The sequence below is a fragment of the Salvia hispanica genome, chromosome 5 (genome assembly GCF_029641045.1).
Source record: "Salvia hispanica isolate PSC_SH4W2 chromosome 5, Shi_PSC_v1, whole genome shotgun sequence".
NCBI lineage: Eukaryota > Viridiplantae > Streptophyta > Magnoliopsida > Lamiales > Lamiaceae > Salvia > Salvia hispanica.
This window is the reverse complement of record NC_142696.1, coordinates 45,435,997-45,463,881: the sequence shown is the minus strand read 5'-3', so window position 1 is coordinate 45,463,881 and position 27,885 is coordinate 45,435,997. Positions and strand designations below refer to the sequence as shown.

The following is a 27,885-nucleotide window of genomic DNA, read 5'->3' as shown; positions in this document are numbered from 1 at the left end:
TTCGTAGTTACCAAGCTTAGGAATGAAATCAATGAAGGAATAACAATTCCATTTCATTTGTAAACCTTACATTCACCAAGCACAAGAATGGAATGGAATTGTCATTCCATTCCCACTTTCATCCCATTCTCATCTTCATTCCATTCCCTCCTTATTCCATTCCATCATACCAAGCATGTACAAATTCAGATTATATAGGTACACCTATCTATGACATACACGTGGGAGTAGTTAATAGTAATGTACACATACATTCATGATACATTACGTTCAAGTGCTACTTTATATATTGATCAATAGGATCATATTCTAATGCTTATACCACCCTAATTCAAAATCAATACCAAATCTTCATCCTTAGATTTTAAAATAAGTGAATGAGATTAAATCTTACGAATCTCAATAAATAGTAGACAAAATATCATCAAAAGGGTAATATCGTCATTATATTATCATATGATAATTTTCGTGAATGTTTTTTTATATCAACATAGTATATTACAAATATCTACAATATGACATAAGAATATCAACACTAGTACAAGAAAATATCAACACATATTTATTGAGATTTTTACATGGTTTTATTGAGATTTTTTGATGTATTTGTTGATAAATATCTGGTTATCAACATTTACGAAAACTAAAGTAAAAAATATCAAATTTCAACATCCGAACGTCGTCAGAACATATGCAATTGGATTTCGTTGGAATCCTTATAAAATTATCTTTAATTTGATATATTTTTTGCGAAAAAATAATTTAAATCAAGAGAGTTACGTAAATTTAAAGTTTTAAGATGATTTTAATGAGAGGAAATTGACATTAATACCCTCTAATTTTATTTATTAATTTTCTTAATTAAAAATATAATCCATGTGACATTATTTCAACCATTAGATCTTCTTAATTAAAAATATAATTGCTATGATTCAGTCTTAGTATAAAATTATTAATTAGTTAGCAATTGATCCTTCCCGCTCATCGATATACTTATATAGTGTATCTCGCTTTAATTAGATTTCATGTCACATGCATCTCTCTTAAATTAATTAATTTTGAATAAAAGAGATTATAACCAACCAATTAATGTATTGGCAAACAGACACCCCACCCCCCACCAACCCCATCCTACGATGGGCCCCACGTATTGACAAATCCCATGTCTCTTCCATTGTAAGTTATATATTCCTCTCCCTCCCTCTATCTTCACCTTCTTTGCCAAGTGCGTGTGGCCCCAGCAGATCCAGATTTTCTCTCTCTCCAGCAGCCCACCTTTTCCGCTTTTCCTTTTCCCTTTGCTTCTTTGCAAATTTAAGCCTCCTTTCATGCCCTCTTTTCTCTCTTTCCATATCCCCCCTCCTTTCTCTCTCTCTAATACAATATGCCAACTCTCTGAGCTCATTTCACTTCGATGAGATTTTTTCCTCTCTCAAAACGTCCTTTTTCCTCTTCCATTGCTAGTGGATTTGCTGAATTCCGCATGATAAACGAGCAATTTTGGTGCTGGTGAAGTAATGAAGCTGTGATTTGTGTTGGTTTTGTTTTTCTCTTTTCAGGTAAAGTTTCAATCTTTATTGTTTTATCTGAGAATATGGATTCTGAGTCTGATCTTTCCTTCATTTTCTCATCTGAGCATTTCTCTTTTCTCAGAATGCGTTATTGTGTGTGCTTGTCAGTCTGCTAGTGTGTGTGTATGTGTGTGTTTTTTCTTTTGTCTCTCTCATTCTTCTGGGATAAGCTGAGATTTTACTTTTAAACGGTGTGTTGATGGTTTCTGATGACATGATCTCTCATAATACAACACAATTTCTCTTGTTTACCTTTTTCAAAATTTTTGGTAGAAATGTAGGATTGTTTTCCCAATCTCAAATTCTTAGTATTTTCTTGTTCATGGTCAACAATATTTATTGGTGTGATTTTTTTAAGTCTAAACCTTATCTCGTTACAGTCTGATCTTTTGTTGGAGGAGCTGAGGGTTTTTCCGCCCTATGATATAAGGGAATCTTATTAATGGTTTTTTCCTGCTTTCAACCTTTCTTAATCTTGCTTGGCTGGAAAAATGTCGGCTTGATCTTATCAAACGCAAAAAAGTAGTATTATTGGATACGGTTTAATCTTTCACGTGTGAGCAATTTTGGAAAAATACAACATAGATTTTTATACTTCTCAAATTAGGACAGGTTTGGATTATTATATGATCCCTTTCTCAAAGATTTCTGTTGCTGCTTTGATTTTTATATTTGATGAAGTGGTTCTTGAATCTTTCTTGTGTTCGCCGTCTCTTTGAGCAATTTGGAGTTAAAAGAGAGGATAGTTTGAAGAAAACTATGTGAAATGTTTATTACTACTTGCGAAGCACCATGGAGAAATTTGTGAGGAGTAATGTCTATTGCAAGACACAACTCAAAATCTTCTGTGTGATCTTTGTGTTTTGGAATATGATGTGTTGAATGTTCGATTTTGGAGGGTTCTGTGCTATCTTATTATGCACGATACTAACTTGTTTTTATTTTTTCCAGTTTAGGTGAGTTGGAGCGAGTATGCAGTGCAGTAGTTACACGCCCGTGTATTACCACAACGTGAGGGATCTGAATGGCGGTGCTGGTGGCTATTCTTGGCATCTTTACAATAGTAATGCTAACTATGGAGAAGAAAGAGGCCACAACAACAGCGTTTTCGTGCCATCGTGTGATCAGTACTTAGGTCATGACAAGGAAATGCTGAAGCAGATCATACAGAATCAAGAAGCCACGTTTAGGTCTCAGGTAGGTGTCGTCAGACCTCTAACTTTGCTTCAACTGCTGAGTGTTGATTGAGACAACATTGGTATATCTGGTGTTATTCAATTTTTTCATCTGGCATGTGGTCATTTTGAGTTCTACGTGAGTATCATATATTGATGGTTCGAAAGAAACTAGAGTGGGCTCTCTCGACTGAAAATGGTATTATAGCTACCTTGTGGAGGGGGCGGTCGTTTTGTATGACTGTGTGAGTGGAATGCAATGAAGATATCATGTCATCGATTGGGAGGAAGTTGTGTAGAAAGTTGTATTTATCCTTTCTGAAATGCAAAATTGAGTGTGAAATGGTTACGAGCAGAGTTTGTTTATTGAGTTTTGAAGTTGTGCTTCTCTACTTTGTTATATATTGTTAGTCCAGTTGTGTTTAGCTGTTTAATTTAATGTTTCGACTCCCAGGTTCAGGAGCTACACCTGGTATACAGAAGGCAGAGGGACTTGATGAATGAAATGAGAGCGAGAGAAATCTTTGGACAGCATTTACTATCTCGAACATCCGAGTCAATCCATTCCTCGTCTCATGGTGGTGATGAAATTCCTCAGAAGCCTACTCCTGCAACAGGCTGGCTCTTCGGCAATCTTTCACCTCGTGAGTTGTCTGAACTAGCATCAGGGAATTTTCAAGGGCCTAAAAGTTTAGTTGCAGAGAACTTTCTGAAACATTCAACTCTGCAAAGTGAGTCTGGCATAAGAAGAAGCAGTAGTGATGATGCCCAATTTCTGTTTCCCAGCACTAAACGAAGTGGAATTATCGACCTTGAACTTCCAGCTCATATCTACCATGATGATCAAGTGAAGCAGTTCAAAGCAGGGAACCTTTCTGAAGCATCTGACTTCACATGTCGTACCCCTGATAAAGTTTCCAACTTTCTAGCTGCATCTCATTCAGATATTGGCTTGAGTAAAACATGGGATTTATCGAGTTCTAGTTCGGATACCAAGAAAACTTATTGTTTCATTGATCTGAATGAGCCCATACAGTTGGAATCGTTTCCCACAAGTTCATCTGGTCCTCTTGAAGCTTTTACTGATCTTGTGAAGACTGGTGAAAACTCGGATGGCACAAATTCATCAATGGATATTGATTTGAATTCAATGCCTTTCTGTGAGACTCAAATGCCTTTTGAAAGCCCTCCATCTATAAATAGAGAGGCTAAAGTAGTTCCCGATAGCAACTCTGCCTCTGAAGACGAACCTATTGTACAGAACAGCATCAGTGACAGTTTCTTGAAAGCTGAAAGTTACATTGACTTGAACAATGGAGTAGTAGACGAGCATCCTCTGCCTCCGGCTAGCTCGAAGTCTGCAGAGTTGTTGAAGGGACCGGTGAGCCCTGAGAACAAGGAGCGTTCTCCTCCAAGAGGAGAATCCGAAGATATTCAACCGGAAACACATCTTTTATCTGAACAAGGAGAGGCTGAGCCATTCATTGAATCCGACACCACTGCTGCAAAGACTCTAGTCACAATTTTTACATCTGGAGTCAAGGTAGAAGCTGAAGTTCTTGAATCACTAGCAAACTTCAGAAATCTGTGTTGGTTTGCCGAAATTGTTTCTTCCAATGGAGACGAAGTGGGAGATGAGGTCATGGAACTTGAGACTGTTGCAATGGATCAATGTGGGGAGAACGCTTTAAACTTGTCTCGTTTTAGCACAGGAAAAGGAAGGAGTAACATGTCCAGAAGATCCAGGAAGGGTCAGAAGAGAGGAAAGAAGCAATGCAAGGGCTTCAATTCGGAAGCTCTAGAAACAGGTTTGTTGAAGAGGAAACCGGGCAGGAGTGGTGGTGCAAAAGCAAGAAAATATTCTAAGTTATCTCCTTCAGATGTGACGAAGAAGTCAATGAGCTCGATCATGAAGCAGTCCATTGCTAGCGCTGACCAGAGTGTCGTGCTGAGCTGGGGAAGGACAAAGAAACGGCAAGGAGGTTGGAGACGTCGGGCTAGCCAATTCTTTCTTGTAAGCTGAGATGGCTTGATTGTAGGATTTCTTGCATTCAATAGCACATTTTGTTGTTGGAATTAGATTCTTGATTGGATGATGTTAATGTACATATACAAATGAATTAGTCTTGATGAGAACTCCTTTCAGCTACATGTTGTGATTATTGTGCAGATGAGTGAAAATCACTGCATTCTATAATAGGATTTGCTTGGGTGGAGTCCCATTCTTCAATTTCAGTACCCCACTTTTTGTAGGAAGTATTACTATTATTCATACATAAATGAATTATATAGTAGCATGTGTGTGATGATGATGGTCATAACATAAGGAGTATATATTACGAAATATATAGAATTTTATAATAATCATAAAATAAGGAGTATACATTTGGACTAAATATATAGGATTTTATAATAGAGTAACGATAAACAACTAAATTTTGTACAACCAAAATAAGGTTATATTAATAATTTGATATATTAATTATATATTGAAATTATAAATATAATAAGTGGATAAGTTAAAAAGACTAATTAGCCTTTAACCTCATTTTTTTTTTATATTTGAATTTTCTTTCTATTATTTTTAAAATTTGAATTAAAGTACGCACTAATTACATTTATGATTCAAAAAAATAATAAATTTCTACACAAATCGTAAATATATAACCACAATATTATGCACTTTCCATGTACTATATATGCATCATATATTTTAATTAAATGCATAAATAGACCTATTTTTTTTATCAAATAAACTAGTTTTTGATTGTACAAAATTTGGTCACATAAATTTGTTGTTTATGATAATCATCCATTATCATTATCGGTGTTATCTATATATCTTGTCAATCTAGTCTATATAATGGAAGATGTAACACCAGGTGACGTGACATGATATCTCATAGGTATTTGTGGTCGCATAATGGAATCAAAATATAAATCTTTGCCTAGAAACCTCCAAAATCAGTTGTAATAACCAGAAACAGCTACAGTATAATGAAAAAACCTTATTCAACCATAAATCCAACATGAGATTGTCTAACCTATTTATCACATGTAAAACAGTAAACAACACAAACACACACACATACACGCAGAGAGAGAGAGAGTGTGATATATTACTGCAAAGATGGAAGAGAGGTCAATTCTGAGTCTGTAGCTTTACTAACTAGCAATATAAAAGGACTCAACATTTGGGTAGTGGCTAGCTAATTGTGACTTGCATATTGTTAAAAGAGTAATTTTTCAAGAGAACAAGAGGCGTAGAATCCGAGCAGAGACTGGAAAAAGTTAGTCGACGCGTTCTTGCCTATTTCAGTAGTCAGAAGCTATACAGAGTTTGGCCCAGAAGAACTTTCATCTGGAAAAATCAGTCCTGCGACATCTCAGCCTGCATAGAGAGAAACATATAAGAAAAACATTAGACGCATAAATAATCAAATACCAACTGCTTTCTAGGCAGCTAGTAGCTGATAGAAAATGGCGCATATGAACAGCCACTGCAGACTCTCTACTAAAAATATAAGCATGCCATATTTTTGTTCTCTCTCAAATTTGAATACGAATTAAGATGATAGCCTGATCAATTTGTATTCAATTAAGGTTGTTTTTCAATGTTTTATGTGCACCCTGAAAATAGAAAAACTTATTTTATTCCCACAATTTCAAGAAGCCTCTGTAAATAGGACACGGTTCAGATCCTAGTTATCACTAAAAGACGAGACCAAGAAAAAAGGTTGAACTGATAACAACAAATTTTGTAACAAAGGAATGATACTCCGACACGTGTTTGAGAGAAACTTTGCAAAACAAAACAAGTTGTTTATGGCATAAGTGACTTAACCTTCTAAGGTTTAACAAGTTTCCAACTATTGGGTACTACTTGATTCCAATCAAATTGACTTGAAAATAATTAGTAAGTATATTATATTAGTACCTCAACATTATGCGAGTGTTTGATCCTTAACAACCACAGAGGCATCCTCTTCATGCATTTCAGCATCTATTAATGATTGATTATTAGGGGTGTCACTTCCTGCAGTACCAGCAGGTGACAGATGTGTTTCCGAGGCTCCCGCATTACCAGCAGGTGACAAATGTATTTCTGAGGCTCCTGCATTACCATCAGGTGCCAGATGTGTGTCTGAGGCTCCCACATTAACAGCAGATGCCAGATGTGTTTCTGAGGCTCCCGCATTACCAGCAGGTGCCAGACGTCTTTCTGAGGCTTCCACAACCTAATTAATGGGATAAACAAGTGAAAATATTCAATATATGAAAATGCATCCACCTGAAGGGAGTAAGATATGCTGTCAAGAACCCGAAAATTTAACTATTACTGGCCACAAATTTTCTTTAGGGCAACGGAACTAAAAATTTCCGCTATCTTAAAAACTTCAATGCGGTTGACATTTTAGGGTCAATTTCTGCCATGTCCTAATCAGAAAAACAGATTTTTGACATTAGGATTTTCTGGAAAACTCCACAAATATTACATATATTTTTGGTGATTTTTGTCTAAGTAGACTGAATTGTTTAGTCTTAGAGAAATAAAGAGTACTAAAAGATGAAAATCTGATTTAGAGAAATTGGATAACCTCTTGAGATATCAATGATTCAGCATCAGGATTTTTAGTTTCTGATGTGGCGATTTCCATCGGGGCTTTCAATCCTTCCTCATCATTCCCAGAATCATCTGCTTGCTTGACCACAGTTGCATCATGCTGCAGTGGCTTCTCACTCTCCATCCCAGAATTGTGACCACCGTGCACATTTGGATCATTAATCTTCATAGCTTCCATCTTACTGTAATAAAGTTCAATACAAGCACATCAAACATTTCTGCATCCTTCAGTCAGTTTACAAAACAGATAATCATCCACACAAAATCTCACCCATTGAAATTATCAACTGCCATGCTAGTGGAGCTAGGTTTGTTGGAAAATAGTACTCCACGTAGAGGCTTCCCATCGATAATAGTTTCAATTGTATATCCATCAGGAAAGCTTTTAAAGACCCTAGCTTGGAAGGTCTTTTTTCCAAGAGGGGCTTGATATTCATTCAAATAGAAATTTTGCCTCCCTGCATCAGAAAAGAAATTATTACGGAGTACCAATTTATTTACATTCTATAGTCTGCAAACATGACTAATTAACCACCAGACACCCCAGTTACCCAAGGAATACAGTCAAGCAAAATAGTTGGAGATAAACATAAGAGAGGTGTCTGTGATCTTGCCTGCTGGCATATAACTCGATATTGGCGTAGGTTGGTAAATGGTAGTATCATCTTCATGTTCAGTGCCATATGAAGCCTTCTCATAGCCAGGGGTAGTTGTATTTTGCTCTTGACATTTCAGCTTCAGCTGTTTCCTCAAAGATAACTTCTCATTACGCTTTTCATCTCTGTCAATCTCTTTAGAAAATCCTGGTAATAAACAGTTCGGACACGGTATTGCAATTAGTTAAGCTCTAACTCAGTAAATAAATACTATCTGCGACATTTCAAGATGGGAAAATAATACCTGTGTGCAAGTAATACATGTCATCTAGTGCTTCCAGATTTTTATTGCAGCCGCCTATAAAAACAAGAACGCCACCCATATGCGGATCCAAACTTTCACCTGCCATGGAAAATCTGCCAGAAGGGCCTTCCCCGACGGCTGAAACTTTGATCCAGGAACTGGTTTCTGCATAAGATGGTTGGTTAAGACTGGGACATAATCATACATGTTGTCCGCCAGTTTCCCACTTTTTAATAGGGTCACTGCCTTTTATTTTGATTCCTTGTCACCTCGAAGAAGTTGGGTGTTCTATATAAAAGTAAGAGGTGTGAGGTTTGATCCCCACTCCTTCCCCTCCCCAACTCAACAAACAACCACGAGTAGTTGTTCATGGGTCCAAGAAGCTGGTATTATTACATTAACAAAATAACGATTACCACAAACTACTTACCAATGTCAAGCATATAGACATCATTATACAAGTTCTGCTCATCTGAGAAACCTCCAAAGACAAACATTTTTTTTCCCAAACAAATTGTTGTATGTCCAGCTCGAGGTGGCAATAACTGGCCGGTGGTGTTCAACTTGCACCAAACAAGAGTATCTATATATTCAAGGAGTGAAGAATAATCCGTAAATGCAAATTTTTGTACTAAACATAATTTTATAAGATCAATAAAGACAATTCAAGCATACCAGCATCAAGTATGTGTACATCCGATAGGTAATAATTAGAGGAGTCTTCACCACCAACGACTATGATTTTGTTGTTCCAAGATGCGCAGGTATGGCTGTCTCTTTTACTTGGAGGAGTACCCGTAGGGAACACACGTTTCCACACAAAAGTCTCTGCACATAAAGCACATGAAAGCCTGAAAATATGCTTTTTTCGCTAAATCGCCCAGGATAAAATATCAATCATTACGAGACAAGTTTTAGGAGTTCTTTCATTTGCCATACACCAAAACATGGTGCAGCCATTTACCAAAGTTCAAAATATAAGAGACAGTAAAGTATATCAACATAAGTGTGGAAATTTCCATGATACAAATCCAATTATATTTCAATTACACGTTATTACAACATCAATTGCATACTTATGTATCCTTACTATCCTGAGAATGAAATTCCAAATTTGCACTAAGAGTTCAGAACTCCTTTTCAAGTCAATTGTGATCAAGAATGAGAGATGATGTCACTAAAGAAACTTATCAGCCACACTAAGGATAGGTAAATGGTTTTACGGATGATGTGCAATTATCTAACTATAGGTGCAGTATCAGTATTAAGGAAAGTACAACGTAAACATCAATATACACTCTAATCTGAAATCCAATTATATGTCTGATATCGGTAACTTGTGCAGACATGACATAGTAATAAGTATCACTCAACCTCTTTACATTATCTAAACAGTAGCTCTAGTTTTTATAGTGTAGAATTTCATTGACAGGCAAATTTATTGGAACTAAGAAATACAGTGTTGACAACAAGTTTCAACAACGAAAGAAACAAAATAAGAAATAGCCAAAAATTAAACTAGGCCTAAAGACAAAATCAACTTTCTGAGACAGAGTAAAATGTCCGTACCCGTATTTAATATGTAAAGATCATCATAGTAGACTTCACTGTTCTCATATTTGCCACATCCACCAAAAATGAAGAGTCTTTTACCGATAAGTGCCGCACTATGGCCTTCTCTTGGTTCCGGAGCATCACCTCTAACCGATGGTACAACCCATGTATTGGTGGCTATCATGGGCAAAGAATACGCAAACATAGAGTCAGTTACATAATAACTGAACAAGTTTAAAAATTTCCTTGCATATGAGATGACCAATTTCAAGATATAAAAGAAAAAGTAAACAGAAAGGTAGTTCTTAATGAGTTGCAGACAAAATAAAAGTTACATGAACTTTTCCATCTAATTGTTCATCTTCATATTATAGAATAAAGTGGAAACACATGAAAATGAATTGAACATGGCCAAGCCAGTAAGTCTAAAGCTCTAGTTTAGGAAATTTAAATAGAAATAGGGAGGAAGGATCTATAAGTATTAAAACGAATGAAGAACTTACAAGTTTGCAGAAGCAGCAAATCATTAAGTGGCCTTCTTCCATCAGTACCACCAAATACAAAGAGATTGTCTCCAACTGTGGTACAACTATGACTGTCTCTTGGGGTAGGTGGTGTACCATTCACAACGGGCTCGCTCCAAAATGTATTGACTGGACCACACAATACACTTAATTAGAGTCTAGATAGCTGGTTTCCAGAGCCACCTTGTGCATAGCATGTTGAGAGTAAATAAATTCCAATAAGAAGAACAATGGTAAATAAACACACAATTCACAAATAAATCATGTTCTTTTGAAATCATAAGAAGTTTGGAGCACTATTTCAACAGTTACCCATATGGAAGCATCAGACTCCAAATTAAGCCGCCTAAGAACGAATCTATTGGTCAAATTACAAATGTAAATGAAAAGGCGAACAGTACCATACATGTATACATATAGATTCACAATCTACTTAAGAAAGAACCTCAAAGGGAGACCAGGAACTTGCAAGAATCTAAAGATTAATCAAAACACACACATCCTAACCACAGATTCTGCAAGAATAAAGAGACCACAAGCCTTTCCATCACAGGTAAGCAAGATTTTACACACGCCTAAAACATACATGCATTTTCAGCTCATAAACCCACAAATATCATATAAAGATAAACCAAACACATGATACAAATATTCAATTTCCTCGCACTCCAAAATAACAAAATATTGTGAATCATGAGAGAGTACACAAGAAAAAAGGAAATGAAGCGGGAGAAATTACCAGCGTCAAAAACATGAATTTGATTCGTCTGGCACTGATCCTTCCCATATCCGCCGAAAACATAGAGAAGCTTCCCTCCTCTAATGGCGTTGCATGTGTGGCCCCACCTCACCCCGGGCCCACCACCCACTCCACTCACCTGTACCTTCTCCCATCTTATCGCCATGCTCTCAGCATACAAAAACCCACTTGGAGAATTACAACAATTGAACGGAAAATTGCGAAAAAAAATTGAAATATGAGAGGGAAAGCACCGGGTAAATAAGAGAAAGGGTAGTGAATAAATGAGTTGATATTGGAGATGGGGTAATTTGGTTTCTAGGGATGTGGGTTTATGGGCTTTTTCATTTATGAATCATTTACAGCTCCAGGCTCCAGCCAGAGATTTTGTGCGTGAATCAATGTGAAATTCCTTGATTTGGGTGGGATGCTTTGTTGTTTCTTGCAAAGAATTTGAAATCAAGGACGAATTTTGAATAGCATGAGTTATTCAATTCTTGCTTCAATATGTATGTATTGCAGCTTTAGCTTTAGCAGAAGTATCAGATTAGACGAAAAATAGGGAAAGCATTTTTGGAATTGGTCCTTATATTAAATTCCTACTTAGTATTTTTCTAAAACTGTTAATTGAATAAATACAAGCATATCAACACGTACAAAATTAGCATTGTAGAATACAAATAGTAAACAATTATATACACTAGTATTGTATAGTGGAGTAGAATATAAATAGTAAGATGAAATATTATTAGACTACGAGCCATAGTTGTAGTTTTCAATTAAGTTATTATCTCCGTTCTTTTAAAAATAGACTTTGGGACATTACACGTTTTACTATGAAATTCGTAAATTAGAAGAAAAAAGATATAAAAAGAGTTGAAATATCATAAATAGTGAGTGAGGTCCAAGTTTAAAGCAGTGTAATGTATGGTGAAATTTTTTGTAGAAATAGAAGTGAAATACTTTACTATTTTGAAATAAAGGGTAATCCAAATGTAATTATGAAAAGGTATGTATTAGCTTTCGAAGATTACTGATTATATTAGATTTTGGTCATTAAAAATAGCTATAAAAAGTAGTAGTGTTTCTCACGATTCAAAATATAGTTAGAAAATGGGCAATGAAACTTTAATTTATGTAAAATTCCAATTTTTTTTTTATTCCTAGCAAAAAAATGTAAGACTGGATCATGAGTCATGACCCTATGGAGAATACACAGATTTTATTGGAGTAAGCTAAATAAAAAAATGGCATGCACATTTATTATTATTACCGTTGATATAAAACGTGAAAAGTGATCTACGCTAGTTCCCATCTATTTGCATTTGATATCTCTCTTGTTACAAAATTAATTTTGAAATGTCAAAGACATATTTTAGGCTGATTAGCGTACACTTAATTGCTAATTTACCTATAGGAACACTACTTCAACTTTTGTTGAAGCTGATCCAAATCAATAATTAGAAATCGGTGTTGTCATTATTTACAGAAAAGGAATAATAAATGAAAAGAGATATACAGAAACAGTCTATAGCAATAAACCTTAATTGAAAATATACGAAGTGAAATAGACAACAAAATTGGTGATACCCACATTTAAACGTGCACCAGAAATAATGACAAATTTATTTAAAGTATATTGTATTGTATACCATAAATATGCCAAAGATAATGAAAAGATTCTAGTTATAGAGGTGATAGGATGACGTACGTGGCTAACATCTCTCGCCCTGAATTTTCATCTACTATAATTTTTATTCAAAATATTAATAAAATACTTGTCTTCCAGAAAAAAAATGTCAATAGTACTCGATTTAAGTAATGCAAGTGCATATCTACCAAAATACAGCAATTTTTACAAGCAAAAGGTAAGTAAAACAAAATATTATGACTGGAAATAAGCTAAGAGTCTTTGAACTGGAAAATATCATGCACTAATGAGTTATATCATGCATTTATGCAGAAACCAGCTGGCTACTGCAGTCTCCAGAATGTCGTTAACCTGTCAGCTAGTGTGTTTCTCGAGCTATGAACGATATTGTGTATGACAACGTTCACATGTTCACCCCCTGGTTCAATGAGTTTCTCCATTCCACACACAAATGGCGCCCTCCAACTCATTCCTTCAGGCAAACACACGATACTAAAGCATATAGTTAGTCAATATATAAAGGCACTGATAAAATGATACAAGAACATAAGTGATAGTAAAAAGAAACATAACACAGAGATGTACCTTGATTAGGCATTTACAAGCTTTGGGCGCTGAGTTTTTGGATCAATTTCTACCCGGAGGCCCATCTCAGTGATCTCAGGAGTATCCACAGATCTCTGGAGCTCCAATTGAGCAACTAATTTTTGGTTTTCTTCATTACCTTCGAAAACATTTCTCATTGACCAGATGCCCCACTCCCTCAAGAATGGACTATCTTCATCAGTGACGTTCTGTTGTAACAAAAGAAGAATTCCGTCTTGTTCTCTTATTTCATCCTGAACGTGCTTCCTGCGGTAGCTACAATTCCCAATGATGGCAACCAAATCTTTGCGGAAACCTATGTAAGGGCTCTGATACTTTGAAGACTTTGAAGTTGAGTCTTCTACCTTATTGTTGTCGACCGCCACTTTCCTAATCATTGCTGGAGGCTCTAGGTCTCGGAGCAATCTAATAAGAAACTTAACTAGCCCAGCTGAGACTAGCATATCTACAGCATCTTCACCCTGGTTCTTAACATTTTGACCTTGGCATGCACTAATATCTCTTAATAAGGACAGGGAGTAGCCCATGATGTCGACATCAGCTGAACCAGTTGGAAGACGCAATTTTCCTCTAGTACTAAAGTCAACAACCCCAACAATGTTTCTCAATATCTTGAATAGGAACAATGAAAATTCATTAGAAACAACTATATCTCCAAGTTGCTCATTAAGAATTTCTGCTAGAATACCCAGTAATAACGCTTGTTCAGCTCCAAAACTATTAATTCCAGCTACATTCATATCAGAGTTCTCATCTTCAGCAACCGGAGATAATTTAGAGAAAAGTGGTGAAAAATAAGAATCTTCAAAACATATTTTGAACAGAAGCCATTTCACCCAGTGCTCTTTATATCCAACTGCAAAAGACCAAATGAAAATGAACATGTCACATGAAATTGACCTTTTCACAAATAAACAGTACTAGTAGCAAGAAATAGGCTATAAAGTTGGGTACCTATTGTAGCAGTTCGTATAATTTCTACTACAATGTCCATTCCTGCATCTCCAAGCAACTCTACGGATGACTTGTTGCTGCCCTCAACACATGTATAGATAACCATGGACAAAGTATCACATATTTCCTTGCTTTGAACTCTAGCAATATCTAGAAATCCAAAGGGGAACATTTCGCGCCATATAACGCCTTGATGTTGTTCACCAGCTAATGAAACATTTCCCAAGAGTTGCAATACCATATGAAGTGTCCTATTATCAGAACTACTGGAAACAAACCCCATAGATTTGATGAGACCCAAAATAATAGCAACACCGTTTTGATGAATAAATAGGTCCTGATTTTTACTCTCTCCAGCACACAAGTTTCTAAGCAGCTTTATCGACAAGAAAAGTTCTTCGGCAGAAGGTGGAGACTGGCAGAGCCTGAGTACTGGTACAACAATACGCTTGCAAGCAAGGTCTAATCGGCCATCAGAAGTTTTTGCAGTTTCAATGAGACAGTCAAGTGATTCTTTCACTGTGGAAGAGCCAGAAGCAGCTAAGAGCTGCTGAAATACATTTTCCATTGTATTCATCGTAGGTACAGAGTTACAGTGGCGTACGAATATAAGACTCCAGAATTCAATTCCTGAGAGGAAGAATATGATATAGATTAATACAGAAAAAATAATAGTACTATACTTATGTCCAGCACCAACCAACAACTTATGAAAACAGCAGTACTGGGGTTCACTTTCTCAAAATTCACATCATAGAAACAGATCCGAAATCCCTATTATAGTACTCCATGTAACTGAGCTTTGAGTATATCTTATGTTTAGTAAATAAAGACAATTGGGAAGCTAGCTAGCCAACTAATCACAAAGCTAATCTACCATGATTAAAAAACTTGGGCTATGCCAATAATAAGTAAAATAGTACTATAACAGAACAATAGGAGATAAAAGGGGAAATGCATTACAAGTCACTAAGGTGTCCCACCAAGAACATGTTGGCATGTATCTATACAGCTAATTGGGAAAAATAGCTTCATATAACACAAATGGTTTTTGAATACAAACTGCGCCTCTTAACATCATGGAAACCTTATAGTTCTTACACCCTAACAGCACAGTAACCAAATGATATGTTTAAAATCCAAGTATTTACACTAGACTTAACTAATGTTACATACCACCGAGAACAAGATGGAAGACCAATTCACAACTGTCGACTTAAATTTTGTTCTACAAAGTACAAAATCAATTTCACATGTTATTCCTCAAGCATTGTAAACACCAGGGAAGCTTATTCGAGCTACATGATCCACGAGAGAAGCTGACAGAGGAACCGGGGGCGTAACTAGGAGTTTCTGATTAACAATTTGATGATTGCTAAGCATTTTGAGTAATTGAGACGAAACCAAAAACGAAAAAGACCATCCCGCAATTAAATAGACAATTTACATCTTTGTTAGCACGAATTCTTTCAAAAAAAAATAGGCGTGAACTGTCAAAATCGAAAATTAATTTAGAAAATAAAAATTAGGGCTTACAGGTGATACAGAACGAAGCACGATTACACAGCTGGACGGCCGGCGGCGTCTGATCCGATACCTAAATTGATGAGGAACGTGTTCAAACAAGTGATTGCAGAAGAAATCCAGCCGTCACCCTACCCTCATAAACAGTCCTGTACTCCTGTGCGTGCAAACGAGCCTAGTTTCACAGAAATTTTAAAGGCCCATTTGTTTGTAATCTTGTTGGGAATATGCAAATCTTTGAATATGATTTTATGTAGGAGTTCTTAATTATGAGAAAAGTTATCTGAATTTTGAATGAATCAATTAAATACCATTACCTAATTGTAGTCACTAAAGTACTACTGTTTTATTAATTTTTTGTTGATAAAATAGTAATTATAAATATAATATTAATAATTTTAAAACACTTTTAAATTTTTTTAATAAATTATTTAATATGAAAATAATAGTAGTATTACTTATATCGATGCAGTATCACGTATTATGCCAACAATCTTAAGATATGCTTGACTTGACATCATTATTTTATTTGGTCTGAATTCTAGATGGTTTTAATATAAACACTAGTATCAGTATGATAAGATTATAATTTGCATAATAAAAACACTAGTAAAACAAATACTTACACTGTGAACTACTTTGCTTTGCATTCTATTTTGAAGCTCTCGCGTTATTTACTCTACTCTTTTATACCCAAAATTTTGTATTTACTCAAGTTTAATCTCTTATTTCTTTTTCTGTTCTAAATTTGTTCACACTTTATTCTTTATCCACATAACCTTTAAATATCAATCGTCTTAAATCTTGTACCTAAAATTATTGCATCAACTAACACAGAACTGAATGAATATATATATGTTTTCCTGATATTACAAGGTTACATGAGAAGACTATCGATTTAGAAACTCTAAATTAAGCCTCGTTGTTAGTAAGGAAAGTAAAGTTATCAGGGAAAATGATTACTAGGATTTTGATTTCTAAGATTTTGATTTCTGGTATTATGATTCTTAGGATTTATGATTACGAGGAATGTGATTCTTAAAAATATGAATCCAGTAGATTATAATTCATGTGTTTGGTCGAAACTTGAGCAAATAACAAAAAAAAAAATGCATAATATCGTCAAAAATATGATTACCGATTGCTTTTTTCATCTTCATGGATATGACGCAATTCTCTTTATTAATGTCAGAATTACTCATTATACTACTAGCAGCTAATTAAAGATTTCACTTTAAATTGGAGTTATACATGAAAGCTTGAAGAAGGAATTGTTAACTCCATGAAAGTTTGAACAAGAAAAATACGCACAGAGACGAGAGATGCAGAGCGGCAGAGTGGAGACATGATAGAAAACCGTTCTTCAGTCATGAGAGAAAACTGTTCTTTTAAAATCCTAGATTAGGAAAAAGGAATACTTGGGTTTAGCCAAAGAATAAGAATCCTCATATTTTATATTAAATTCCTTGATTTTAGGAATACGATTACTTTCCTTAATTTCTTATAATTCAGCCAAACACATTAATTTAACAATTAGAAATCATTTTACTTTCCATATTTTATCCAAACAAAGAAATTTAAAATTTTGGAATCAGATTACATTCCCAAACCACAATCATGTCAAACAAACATGAGTATTTGGAGTCATTTTGGTTATAAAAAAAATATAAAAAAAAACTTCACACACAATTATACATTAGTCCCTTCCCTACAAGTCAAGGCCGACTCCCAAGATCTACAGACTCAAGTCTCGGTAGCACATGCATATCTCATCACATGAATTGCTTTGTTGTTGGTTGTTTATATGCATACCCCAAGTAACAGATACTGCGTACACAAAAAACGGCATAGTTTAGAGACCATTTATTAAATCTATTAAAAATTAATTTAAAACTTACAATGCAAATTTTATAAATAAACTAAATATGAGACTTTTACTTGTATAGTTATACACGCTCTTAAGTCTATTTCATAAATCTGATAGTAGATGAAATATTTTTTAATATAAATTTGATAAAATATGAGAAAGATAAAGAAGAAATTGGATTATGACATTATTAACATATAACGTGACCCACTTCATTTGATGTATTATAAATAGTGAAACTTATAAAAAATGAAATGCCATTTATTTATATAATTAGCTTAAAATGAAAGAAATATAACTATCCCCTAATAGCTAATCATCCCCTTAAACTATGAGCTAATACAGCAAATTATAGTATTTCAAGTCATTTAAAAAAAAAGAATTATTTAAAGAAAAGAAAGAATTATTTAAAGAAAAGAAAGAATTATTTTGAAGTAATGATACTATTAAATCCCCTAAGCTCGAAGCCAAAAACCACCTTTCTCTATTTAATGATATTAAAGTCCCCAGAGCATATAGTAGCAAACTAAAAAGTGTCATGATACAAATATTCTTCTAAAATGGGGCCATGAAATCTAGGAAAATATTAATTAAAAGGGAAAAACAAAAAAAAAAAAGTAAAAAAATACTAAAAAAAAATTAAGGAAAAAAATTGGAGTCGCTTTGAATCTCTGTCATGGTCAGGCGTATCTTACCTGATCGACGCTTCTTCCCCAAATACAGACAACTCCATGATCTCTCTCTCTCTGCATGTTAATCTTTCCTTTTTCCAAATACTTTCTTCATTCAATTGATCAGAAAAACTGGGGTTAACAAAATCCAATCGCCATCGGAAAACATTGTTTTCCCTGTCAAATTTCTACCTCAAACCCTATACAGATTTAATCGGATGCTTATTCCCCTAATGCACTCAACTGCATGATATCTGTTTCTCTCTCTCCTCCCCTCTGCATGCATCTATTATTCCCTTTGCATTAATTTTTAGGAAGAAAGGGAAATAATTGTTTTTTCCCTCTAATTTCTAGTTTTTTTCCCTGGCCTCAAACCCTTAGACTTAGAATTGATCAATTCTCTACTGTTCCACTTGCTTCATAATCCTCCTTGAAGATATAATTCATTACCCCTGTTAATTGAGCTCAATTCATCGGATATTGCAACAATTTACTGTTGGATTGTTGTTTGAGGGGTCAAAGCCTTAGCTGAAATTGCATGATCCTGCTTGCATATTGGTCTTGTGTGTGAAGTGTTGCTAGCGGAACCGAATTCATACTGCATTATGGCGGTGATTGGCGCGGGAGTGAATATGTGATCGCATTATGGTGCTAATCAGTGAATTATGGAGAACTTTTCGTTAATTGTGATTGGCGAGAACAGGATCGAGAGATTGGATTGGGAAAAGGAGTTTTGGATCCAATCAGGGATAAGACAGCGCCACTAGAATGGCGCTGTTTAGAAGGTTCTTCTACCGGAAGCCGCCGGATCGACTTCTGGAAATCACTGAGAGGGTCTATGGTATGCTTCGAGTTAGTTTTTCTTGCCTTTTAATGGCATTATAGTTGATAATTTTGTGATGTGGTTAATGTAGTATAAGCTATGAGACTAAATTGTGCAAAATCCTTGCTCAAGGATAGGTGTACCAGAGAACTATTTCTTGTCTTCTGCCCCATAATCTTGAAGTTAAATCCTGTGATGAATTTGCATAATTTGCATTAAGACTGAACATGTTGCTGAATAGAGCTGATCCATACTTTCATGTGAGGAGATAGGTGTAAACTGTGCGACTCAATGTTATGTCGTGTAACAAGTTGTTTAGGATATTTACTACCATGAAATGCTAGAAAAGTTTGCATTCCCCTCCTTTGGTTTTTTGTTTGGTTTTGGTATTATTTGAAATAAAGGATTGCATGACATGGTTGATCAATTTTGTTGCGGACGACCTTTAAAGTTTCTTCATGACATTTTCCTTGTTGAACTGAGATCTCACCTTTTGCATGCTGGAAACAGTTCATATATTTGTGGTTTTGCAATATTTGGTATTAATGTTACTATTTAGATTAAATGATGCCATTTGTTTTGCTCTCAATGCAGTGTTCGATTGCTGCTTCTCTACTCAAGTGCTTGATGAGGACGAGTACAAGTCATACATGAATGGGATTGTACCTCAGCTACAAAGTCACTACCCTGATGGCGCTTTCATGGTTTTCAATTTCAAAGAAGGGGACAGTAGAAGCCTATTATCTGATTTGTTAGCTCAGTATGATATGACAGTCATGGATTATCCTCAGCAGTATGAAAGGTGTCCACTGTTACCCATGGAGACAATAAATCACTTTTTGCGATCAAGTGAGAACTGGTTGTCGCTTGAGGGGCAACATAATATTCTTTTAATGCTTTGTGAAAAAGGAGGATGGCCTGTGCTTGCATTTATGCTAGCTGGCCTTCTTCTTTACAGGAAACAATATACTGGTGAGCAGAAGACACTTGAAATGGTATACAAACAAGCGCCCAAGGACCTTCTTTCCCTTTTGACTCCTTTGAATCCACAGCCGTCTCAGCTCAGGTATCTTCAGTACATCAGTAAAAGAAGTTCTCCGTTGGATTGGCCATCATCAGATGCGCCTTTGGCTTTGGATTGCATGATACTTCAAGCCCTTCCTCGATATGAAAATGGACAAGGATGTCGACCGATAGTACGAGTATATGGTCATGATTCTTCTTCCAGATTGTCCAATATAACTACAAAGCTTTTGTTTTCATCTTCTAACATGTCAAAAGATATACCTTACTTTCAAAAGGTAATAACATATTAAATTTTAAAGTTAAATTGGAATTGGTTACCACAACTATTTACTTTAACAATATCTTGGGTTCACTAGGCTTTGTTGATGATTATGATCTTTGTTGCAGGAAGAGTGTGATCTAGTAACAATAGATATCCATTGCCATGTTCAAGGAGATGTTGTCCTTGAGTGCACCCATTTGGAGGATGATCTAGTGAGCGAGAAAATGATTTTTCGAATTATGTTCCATACTGAATTTGTTCGAGCAAATGTTTTGATGCTGACACGTAACGAAATAGATGTTCTTTGGGATACAAAGGACCTTATCTCGAGGGAATTCACAGCAGAGGTACAATTTTGCATGGCTTGTGCCAAGTTCCTCAGTTTCTGGTACCTTACTGGTTGAAAATCTACTTCTCTGTATCAGGTACGCTTCTCAGATGCAACTTCACTCCTGTCAATCATCACCACAGAAGCTGTGAACGAAGCTGACGAAGATGACAGTGAAACAGAAGTTGCCACTCCTGAAGAATTTTTTGAGGCAGATGAGATCTTTAGCAGTTTCGTTGATGCGCAGGATGGTAAGGTGGTATCGGATGACTATCCAGTTGCAGTTAGTACCCATGTTGATGAAGCCCAGGTTGATGAATCAATGGTGGACGACGCCCAGGTGGATAATTCTCTGGTTGATGATGAAGCCCAGGTGGATAAATCTCTGGTTGATGAAGCCCAGGTGGATAAATCTCTGGTTGATGAAGCCCAGGTTGATGAATCCATGGTGGACGAAGCCCAGGTGGATAAATCTCTGGTTGATGAAGCCCAGGTGGATAAATTTCGGGTTGATGAAGCCCAGGTGGATAAATCTCTGGTTGATGAAGCCCAGGTTGATGAATCCATGGTGGACGAAGCCCAGGTGGATAAATCTCTGGTTGATGAAGCCCAGGTGGATAAATTTCGGGTTGATGAAGCCCAGGTGGATAAATCTCTGGTTGATGAAGCCCAGGTTGATGAATCCACGGTGGACGAAGCCCAGGTGGATAAATCTCTGGTTGATGAAGCCCAGGTGGATAAATCTCGGGTTGATGAAGTCCATGTTGATAAATCTCGGGCTGATGAACCCAATGTTGATAAATCTCTGGTTGATGAAGCCAACGTTCATAAATCTCTTGTTGATGAACCCAAGGTTGATAAATCTCTTGTTGATGAACCCAAGGTTGATAAATCTCTTATGGATGAACCCAAGGTTGATAAATCTGTGGTTGATGAAGCTTGGGTTGATGAAGGTCGTCATGACATTCCCTTGAAGGATGAACTGGAACAACATGCATTTCAAGAGTGTACTATGGATAAGGCCAGCAGCATTCATGGCAGCCCGGATCCTCTTAGTAACTTGATGCAGATTGGGCAAGCCAAACAAGAGTCGAGGTATGTGTTTTCCGAGGTTGTCACCGATGCAGAAACCTTGTGCAAGAACGATGGTAAGCTCAACAAGTTTGAAGAAGAGGATAATAAACAAATAGAAGCAGTGCGCTTGATGATGAAAAGTGAAAAGGAAGGTTCAAATGAGAAATTAGGTGTTGATAATAATGAGCACATGGGCCTTTCAATTGCCCATATGAAACAGCCGGTGCACAGATCAAGATCTGATCCAGATGCAGTTGTTACCAGTAAGAAAAGTAAGAAGCAAGATTCACCGATAGCCAGAATAGCTAAGCCAAATGCTGTAACGAGGTGGATACCTTCTAACAAAGGTTCTTACATGAATTCAATGCATGTACATTATCCTCGGTCAAGACATAACAGTGCTCCAGAATTATTAGCTCTTTGCAAGGATTCTGTATCTGGAGGGAAAAAAAAGCCCCAATCTGCTCCTGCATCCCACACTGCTTCTCCATTATTTCCGGATTTATCAGTAGCCGTAGCCAAAACGGCTCGTGCCCCAACTTCTCCCTCTAAAGCACAAGTCATACAAGAGCCCAATGAACTTAGTCTAGTAGAGCTGCACACCAAACATACTTCTTCATCTTCCATCTACAATTCTGCATTGGAAGCACCTTCATCACAATCATTATCAGAAAAACCTGCTTCACCATTTACATCAATTACTCATGACGAAGAACTAAGCTTGTCGCTTCTGCCTCCACCTCCACCCCCACCCCCACCTCCACTTATAGCTCTGTCTATATCTCCATCCCCACCAGTGCCCCAGTCTCAACCCACGACCACACCTATTCATGTGCCTCCCCCTCCCCCTCCATCCAAGCTTACAACCATTCCTCCACCTGTGCCTCCCCCTCCGCCTCCATCTCAGCCCACTCCCATTCCCACAACTTCGCCTCCATCTCAGCCAATTTCCACCCCCGCACCCCCGCCTCCGCCTCTTCCATCTACTCACACAGTTACTTATTCATTGCCACCACCAGCGCCACCTGCACATGCATCACCTCCATCATTCCAGAATGCAACTTTTCAAGTATTATCTTCGTCTACCACCCCTGGGCCTTCAACTCCCTCACCATTGTTTGTGGATTCTAACTTAGCTATCAATTTGCAAGGAAACCTAATTCCTCCTCAAATACCCATACCTCCTACCTCGTCTAGTGTGGAGAATACCAGTACGGTTATCCCACCACCCCCTCCACCTCCACCACCCCCTTGGTGTACTGTTGTTCTAGTATTAGCAAATTCTTCAACTCCAGGTCAATTTCCATTTACTTTTCACTCTGCTTATCCGTCACTACCTCCTAATCAGGGCGTTTATTATTTCCCTCAATCTCTATCTCAACTGACTGGTGCTCCACAACCAACATCAATACCTCCCGGTCTTCCAGGATTTCCACATCCCCTTGCTTTATTTGGAACACCTACTCAACCTTTTCCGTCTCCTTCTCCTGCAAGTGGTGCTACACTAATTCAGCCTCCACCTCCCGCTAATGATCCTTCTCCACCAATCCCACCATCTATTGTTTCTAAAGCAGCACCTCCTCCTCCACCACCACCTCCTCCTCCACCGCCAACCTCTTCCGCTGCTGAAACATTACCTCCTTCAACATCATGTGCTCCACCACCCCCACCGCCGCCCCCACCGACTCCTCCTTGTGCTACTGCACCTCCCCCACCCCCTCCACCTATTGGAGGAGCACCACCTCCCCCGCCCCCTCCACCTTTTGGAGGAGCGCCCCCTCCACCACCACCTCCGCCTGGAGGAGCACCACCTCCACCACCACCTCCACCTTTTGGAGGAGCACCACCTCCACCTCCACCTCCTCCTGGAGGAGCACCACCTCCACCTCCACCTCCTCCTGGAGGAGCACCACCTCCACCACCACCTCCGCCTGGAGGAGGAGCACCACCATCACCCCCTCCGCCCGGAGGAGCTCCGCCTCCACCACCTCTTCCTGGGGGTGGCCCTCCTCCTCCCCCTCCACCAATGGGAGGAGGCCCACGTCCACCACCTCCTCCTGGTGGTGGTCCACCCGGCCCACCACCGCCACCAGGTGCACCAGGAGGAGGAGGTCCACCACCGCCACCAGGTCCACGAGGAGGTCCACCGCCCCCACCTGGAGGAGGTAGAGGAATGGGTGCTGGTAGAGGGCAGGCACGCCCCGTAGTGAAAAAATCCAATTTAAAGCCACTTCACTGGAGCAAGGTGAGCCGGGCACTAAAAGGAAGCTTGTGGGAAGAATTACAAAAACAAGGAACCCCTCAAGTGTATTACTCTTCCTCTCTTTGTTAAATTTCTGAAGTTAGAGATGATCCATTAATTTTTTATCATCTTCAATATCTTTTGTAATTTCTTTCAAGTTCTTATAAGGAATCAACTGAATAATCATCTTTTTAATGAATTTATTCCATTCTTGATTTCTTCAACTTACTTATGTACTGCCCTCTAATTCTACTGAATAATTATTTAATGTATTCATCTATATGAACTATGCCCTGTTGCTTGGTTTTGAGATCTTATACTGTGTGGATTTTATATCATCTATGAGCATGGAGTTTTAATGAATTTGTTGTTATCTCTCTTAATTATTTGAAGTTACTGATTTCTTGTCCACTAATTCTAGTGCACCAGAATTTGATGCGTCCGAACTTGAGACTCTTTTCTGTGCAACAGCCCCGGCAAAAGATAAAGGCAAAGGTGGGGGCAAGAAGGTTGCTGAAGCTAAGCCTACCAAAATCCAGCTGGTAATGTAGTAGTGTCAATCCAGTAATTTGTTTTTCTTATTTTTGGGGGCATCTGTTGCAAGTTTTTGAAAGTCTATCGGGTAATTTGTTTTCTTCAAAATACACTTTTTTGGGATAATCTTTACAAGTTTTTTCAAAATCTCTATAGAAAAATGAAATAGAGGCTGGTATATATTCTCGTCACATTGTGTCTTTGGATAAACTATATAATATATTTTCTTATTCTATAATCTCATGCCATCTTGTAGATTGACCTAAAGAGGGCCTATAATGTTGAAATCATGCTTACAAAAGTGAAAATGCCACTTCCTGACATGATGGTAAGCTAAACTAGTGCATCTTTTTCTGTCAATTGTTTGTTTTTGCATTGTTTAATGTTAATAGCAAATTTATATGTTGAAGCCATTTTTCGAATGAAATTTTGTGTGGCTACATTGGAAATTTCTTTTGATATACTGGATGGTTTGCTTTCGCAGGCCGCGGCACTTGCTCTGGATGACACAATTCTGGATGCTGATCAAGTAGAAAATCTAATAAAATTTTGTCCAAAAAAGGAGGAGATGGAGCTTCTCAAGGTGAAATTTCAGAAAGACAAACTAACATATGCTCAATTTATTTAGTGAATTTGTAATAACTGTTATACTATCACTTTAATTGATTTAGCATTATTTCTTTAGACGTACACAGGTGATCCAGAGATGTTGGGAAAGTGTGAACAGGTATTTTAATTTGTTTCTGATGAAATAAAGTCACATGATTTTTTCATTTTTGTCTGAGACATTTTCCATGTTTTAGTTTTTCCTAGAGCTGATGAAGGCACCACGAGTGGAGACTAAATTGAAGGTTTTCCTTTTCAAGATTCAATTCAACTCTCAGGTTTGGTTGATGTTAAGAATTACTACTTGATAAAATGTGCATAATTTTCTTGGATTTCACTTTCATTTTTTGTCCTCCCAGCTTTCTGATTTCAAAAAAAGCTTGGTTATTGTACACTCTGCCTGTGAAGAGGTAAACCGATAGATTCTAGTGAGTTTATGATTTACCCATTTAGTTACTTAGAATAAATTTGACATCTTCAGGTCCGTAACTCCACCAAATTGAGAGAAATCTTGCAGAAAATATTAGTTCTTGGAAATACATTGAATGAGGGAACTGCTAAAGGTATGCATATTTTGAGTAAATATTGTTTAAATTTAGGATGTTTAATTTTAATGTCCTGTCATTTAGGTGCTGCTGTCGGATACAAACTGGATAGTCTTTTGAAACTGACGGATACACGGTCAACCACTTGCAGGATGACACTTATGCATTATCTTTGTAAGGTATCTGCATATACCATTTTTGACACTAGCAGAATTACTTCTTCCTTCATTTACTAGTTACATATGTTGATATTCATGTTTTCTGATTAATAGTACATTATACATCTTCCTTGAGTCCTACCGCATTTTTGATTTACAGGCACTTGGCGCGAAGAATCCAGATCTTCTAGACTTTTACAAAGATCTTCCTAACCTGGAAGCTTCCACCAAGGTTCTTATCTCAGCTACAATACAAGATTTATGACTTTTACAGCCTTAAATTGATCGGGAATGACTTCCTTTTCTGTAGATTCAACTAAAGTCATTGGCAGATGAAATGACATCTATCTCCAAGGGTTTAGAGAAGGTGAAGCAGGAAATGGATGCTTCGGAACATGATGGTCCTGTCTCCGAAATTTTTCACAGGGTACAAATTCTAGACCATCTTGTACATGCTAACACAATTTTCTGAACCAAAATTTTCGTGTCGCTGTGTTTGGCAGACGTTGAAGGAATTTGTTGGTACTGCTGAAAGTGAAGTGACTGCTGTAATGAATACATATTCTCTTGCGGTAAAATTCCACCTATTTTTTATATCCTTTGGTAATGTGGTTATTATTCATGGTTTGAGCCATTTGGTAGGGTAAAAATGCTGAAGCAGTGGCTACATACTTTGGTGAAGATCCTAACCGAACCCCTCTCGAGCAAGGTAACTTGAAAATTCTGGGGTGTGCCATTCACATTTCAGACTGCTGAGCCAGTGTGTTTTAATTTATCCAGTTACTGCAACCCTCTCAAACTTCGTGAAGCTATTCCAAACAGCCTGCGATGAAAACATCAAGCAGGCTGAAGCAGACAAGAAGAAGGCTCAAAAGGAGGCTGAAGCTGCAGAGAACGCGGCCAAGAATTAAATATGAACAAAGAAAGTAAGAGAAACATTGGAGACAGCCACTGCTGGATCAACCAGCAATGCGCATCCGGAAAAAAAAAGAAGCCGGAAGGGCGCTGTTGAGGCTTTGCAAAACCTCAAGGTCTGCAAATGGAGCAGTTACGAGAGTGCCAGCGGCTCTTTCCTGGCTGCTTTAGATGACGCAGGCAGCTGATACGCTAGTCTCGGGGCTGTACTTAATGGAGAAGGGCTTATTCACAAACCAAGTCATCAGAGGCAGGGGCCAGAGCTGGGGGAGGCTCGAGCACCCCCAGCAACATTTTTCTAAATTTATTTATTTTCGGAAAATTTTGGCTTCAACACATAAGCAGCTGGAATTTTTCGACTTTAGCTCCCTCCAAGCTCTATATAAATATGGTCCTGCTTCTGATCAGAGGTATGTTCGGTCGGCCCACTCATCTATCTCCGAGATAAATGTTCAGCACAGGTGGAATTGATCGGGGGTGCTCGAGCTCTCGTGTCCATGTCCGACATCAGCTACGCGAGGACATCCTGGAACTATAATGAAGATTGCTGATACGAAAATGCTTCATGTACAGAGAGCACTAACCATCTAGTTAGAGATTAACACTGATTCTTTGCTGTAGCATAGAAAATGGCTGGGTTCCTCCTTGTAGAGGGAAGAGAACCTTCCAAGAAATTTTGTTGTACAGCAGTTAGTTGATATAGAAAATAGGCTGTGTTAGTCAAATATAGATATAGTAACCTTTTTTACAGGAAGTTTTAGAATACATGATTCATTCATTAATGAAAAAGCATTCGTTTTATTGCGTTTTTATATTCTTATTAATTGATAACTAGTGTTTTTTGTTATAGAGAAATATTGGAATTTGATTGATTATAGAATATTTCCTTTATGTTTCGTCTTTTAGGGTATTATAGTTATAAATAGACTTGTCTATTCCTATGCCATTCTTTTTTTTTTTTATATGAAGGAAGTAGTCCTTTCTTTCTATGGAAGCCCACTCTTCACTGAAC

The 27,885-nt window shown here is 37.3% G+C and overlaps 4 protein-coding genes across 8 annotated transcripts; 2 read left to right on the top strand and 2 right to left on the bottom strand.

The window, feature by feature from the left end:
- Nucleotides 1–1,224: 1,224 nt before the first annotated feature.
- On the top strand, nucleotides 1,225–4,976 carry LOC125188859 (uncharacterized). 3 transcript variants are annotated; one of them, XM_089059778.1, is made up of 3 exons: nucleotides 1,225–1,559; nucleotides 2,523–2,768; nucleotides 3,201–4,976. In XM_089059778.1, the coding sequence occupies exons 2-3, from the start codon at nucleotides 2,544–2,546 to the stop codon at nucleotides 4,767–4,769; spliced, it is 1,794 nt and encodes a 597-aa protein (XP_088915904.1). In that variant the 5' UTR covers nucleotides 1,225–1,559; nucleotides 2,523–2,543; the 3' UTR covers nucleotides 4,770–4,976. The 3 variants fall into 3 exon arrangements, with proteins under 3 accessions (XP_088915904.1, XP_088915906.1, XP_088915905.1); XM_089059780.1 differs by lacking the exon at nucleotides 1,225–1,559 and adding an exon at nucleotides 1,722–2,183; XM_089059779.1 differs by lacking the exon at nucleotides 1,225–1,559 and adding an exon at nucleotides 2,231–2,382.
- An 871-nt stretch (nucleotides 4,977–5,847) lies between these two features.
- Nucleotides 5,848–11,647, bottom strand: LOC125186069 (uncharacterized). Its single transcript, XM_048082384.2, has 11 exons — nucleotides 11,088–11,647; nucleotides 10,328–10,477; nucleotides 9,840–10,001; nucleotides 8,946–9,098; nucleotides 8,701–8,853; nucleotides 8,271–8,435; nucleotides 7,985–8,173; nucleotides 7,642–7,828; nucleotides 7,345–7,552; nucleotides 6,684–6,984; nucleotides 5,848–6,137 (listed from the first exon to the last, which is right to left on the bottom strand). Exons 1-10 carry the CDS (start codon nucleotides 11,251–11,253, stop codon nucleotides 6,691–6,693), a joined length of 1,827 nt encoding a protein of 608 aa, XP_047938341.1. The 5' UTR covers nucleotides 11,254–11,647; the 3' UTR covers nucleotides 5,848–6,137; nucleotides 6,684–6,690.
- Nucleotides 11,648–12,812: 1,165 nt separating this feature from the next.
- MEE50 (ARM repeat superfamily protein) lies at nucleotides 12,813–16,087 on the bottom strand. Of its 2 annotated transcripts, none has more exons than XM_048088238.2 (4): nucleotides 15,835–16,087; nucleotides 14,299–14,928; nucleotides 13,324–14,200; nucleotides 12,813–13,230 (listed from the first exon to the last, which is right to left on the bottom strand). In XM_048088238.2, exons 2-3 carry the CDS (start codon nucleotides 14,873–14,875, stop codon nucleotides 13,329–13,331), a joined length of 1,449 nt encoding a protein of 482 aa, XP_047944195.1. In that variant the 5' UTR covers nucleotides 14,876–14,928; nucleotides 15,835–16,087; the 3' UTR covers nucleotides 12,813–13,230; nucleotides 13,324–13,328. The 2 variants fall into 2 exon arrangements, with proteins under 2 accessions (XP_047944195.1, XP_047944197.1); XM_048088240.2 differs by having other exon boundaries at nucleotides 12,813–13,210.
- A 2,342-nt stretch (nucleotides 16,088–18,429) lies between these two features.
- On the top strand, nucleotides 18,430–27,667 carry LOC125189242 (formin-like protein 20). 2 transcript variants are annotated; one of them, XM_089059598.1, is made up of 17 exons: nucleotides 18,430–19,201; nucleotides 19,778–20,484; nucleotides 20,597–20,818; nucleotides 20,897–24,180; nucleotides 24,537–24,657; nucleotides 24,906–24,977; nucleotides 25,134–25,232; nucleotides 25,335–25,376; nucleotides 25,453–25,533; nucleotides 25,615–25,665; nucleotides 25,737–25,818; nucleotides 25,885–25,979; nucleotides 26,119–26,190; nucleotides 26,269–26,385; nucleotides 26,462–26,530; nucleotides 26,601–26,667; nucleotides 26,739–27,667. In XM_089059598.1, exons 1-17 carry the CDS (start codon nucleotides 19,129–19,131, stop codon nucleotides 26,867–26,869), a joined length of 5,385 nt encoding a protein of 1,794 aa, XP_088915724.1. In that variant the 5' UTR covers nucleotides 18,430–19,128; the 3' UTR covers nucleotides 26,870–27,667. The 2 variants fall into 2 exon arrangements, with proteins under 2 accessions (XP_088915724.1, XP_088915723.1); XM_089059597.1 differs by having other exon boundaries at nucleotides 25,737–25,979.
- Nucleotides 27,668–27,885: the final 218 nt, after the last annotated feature.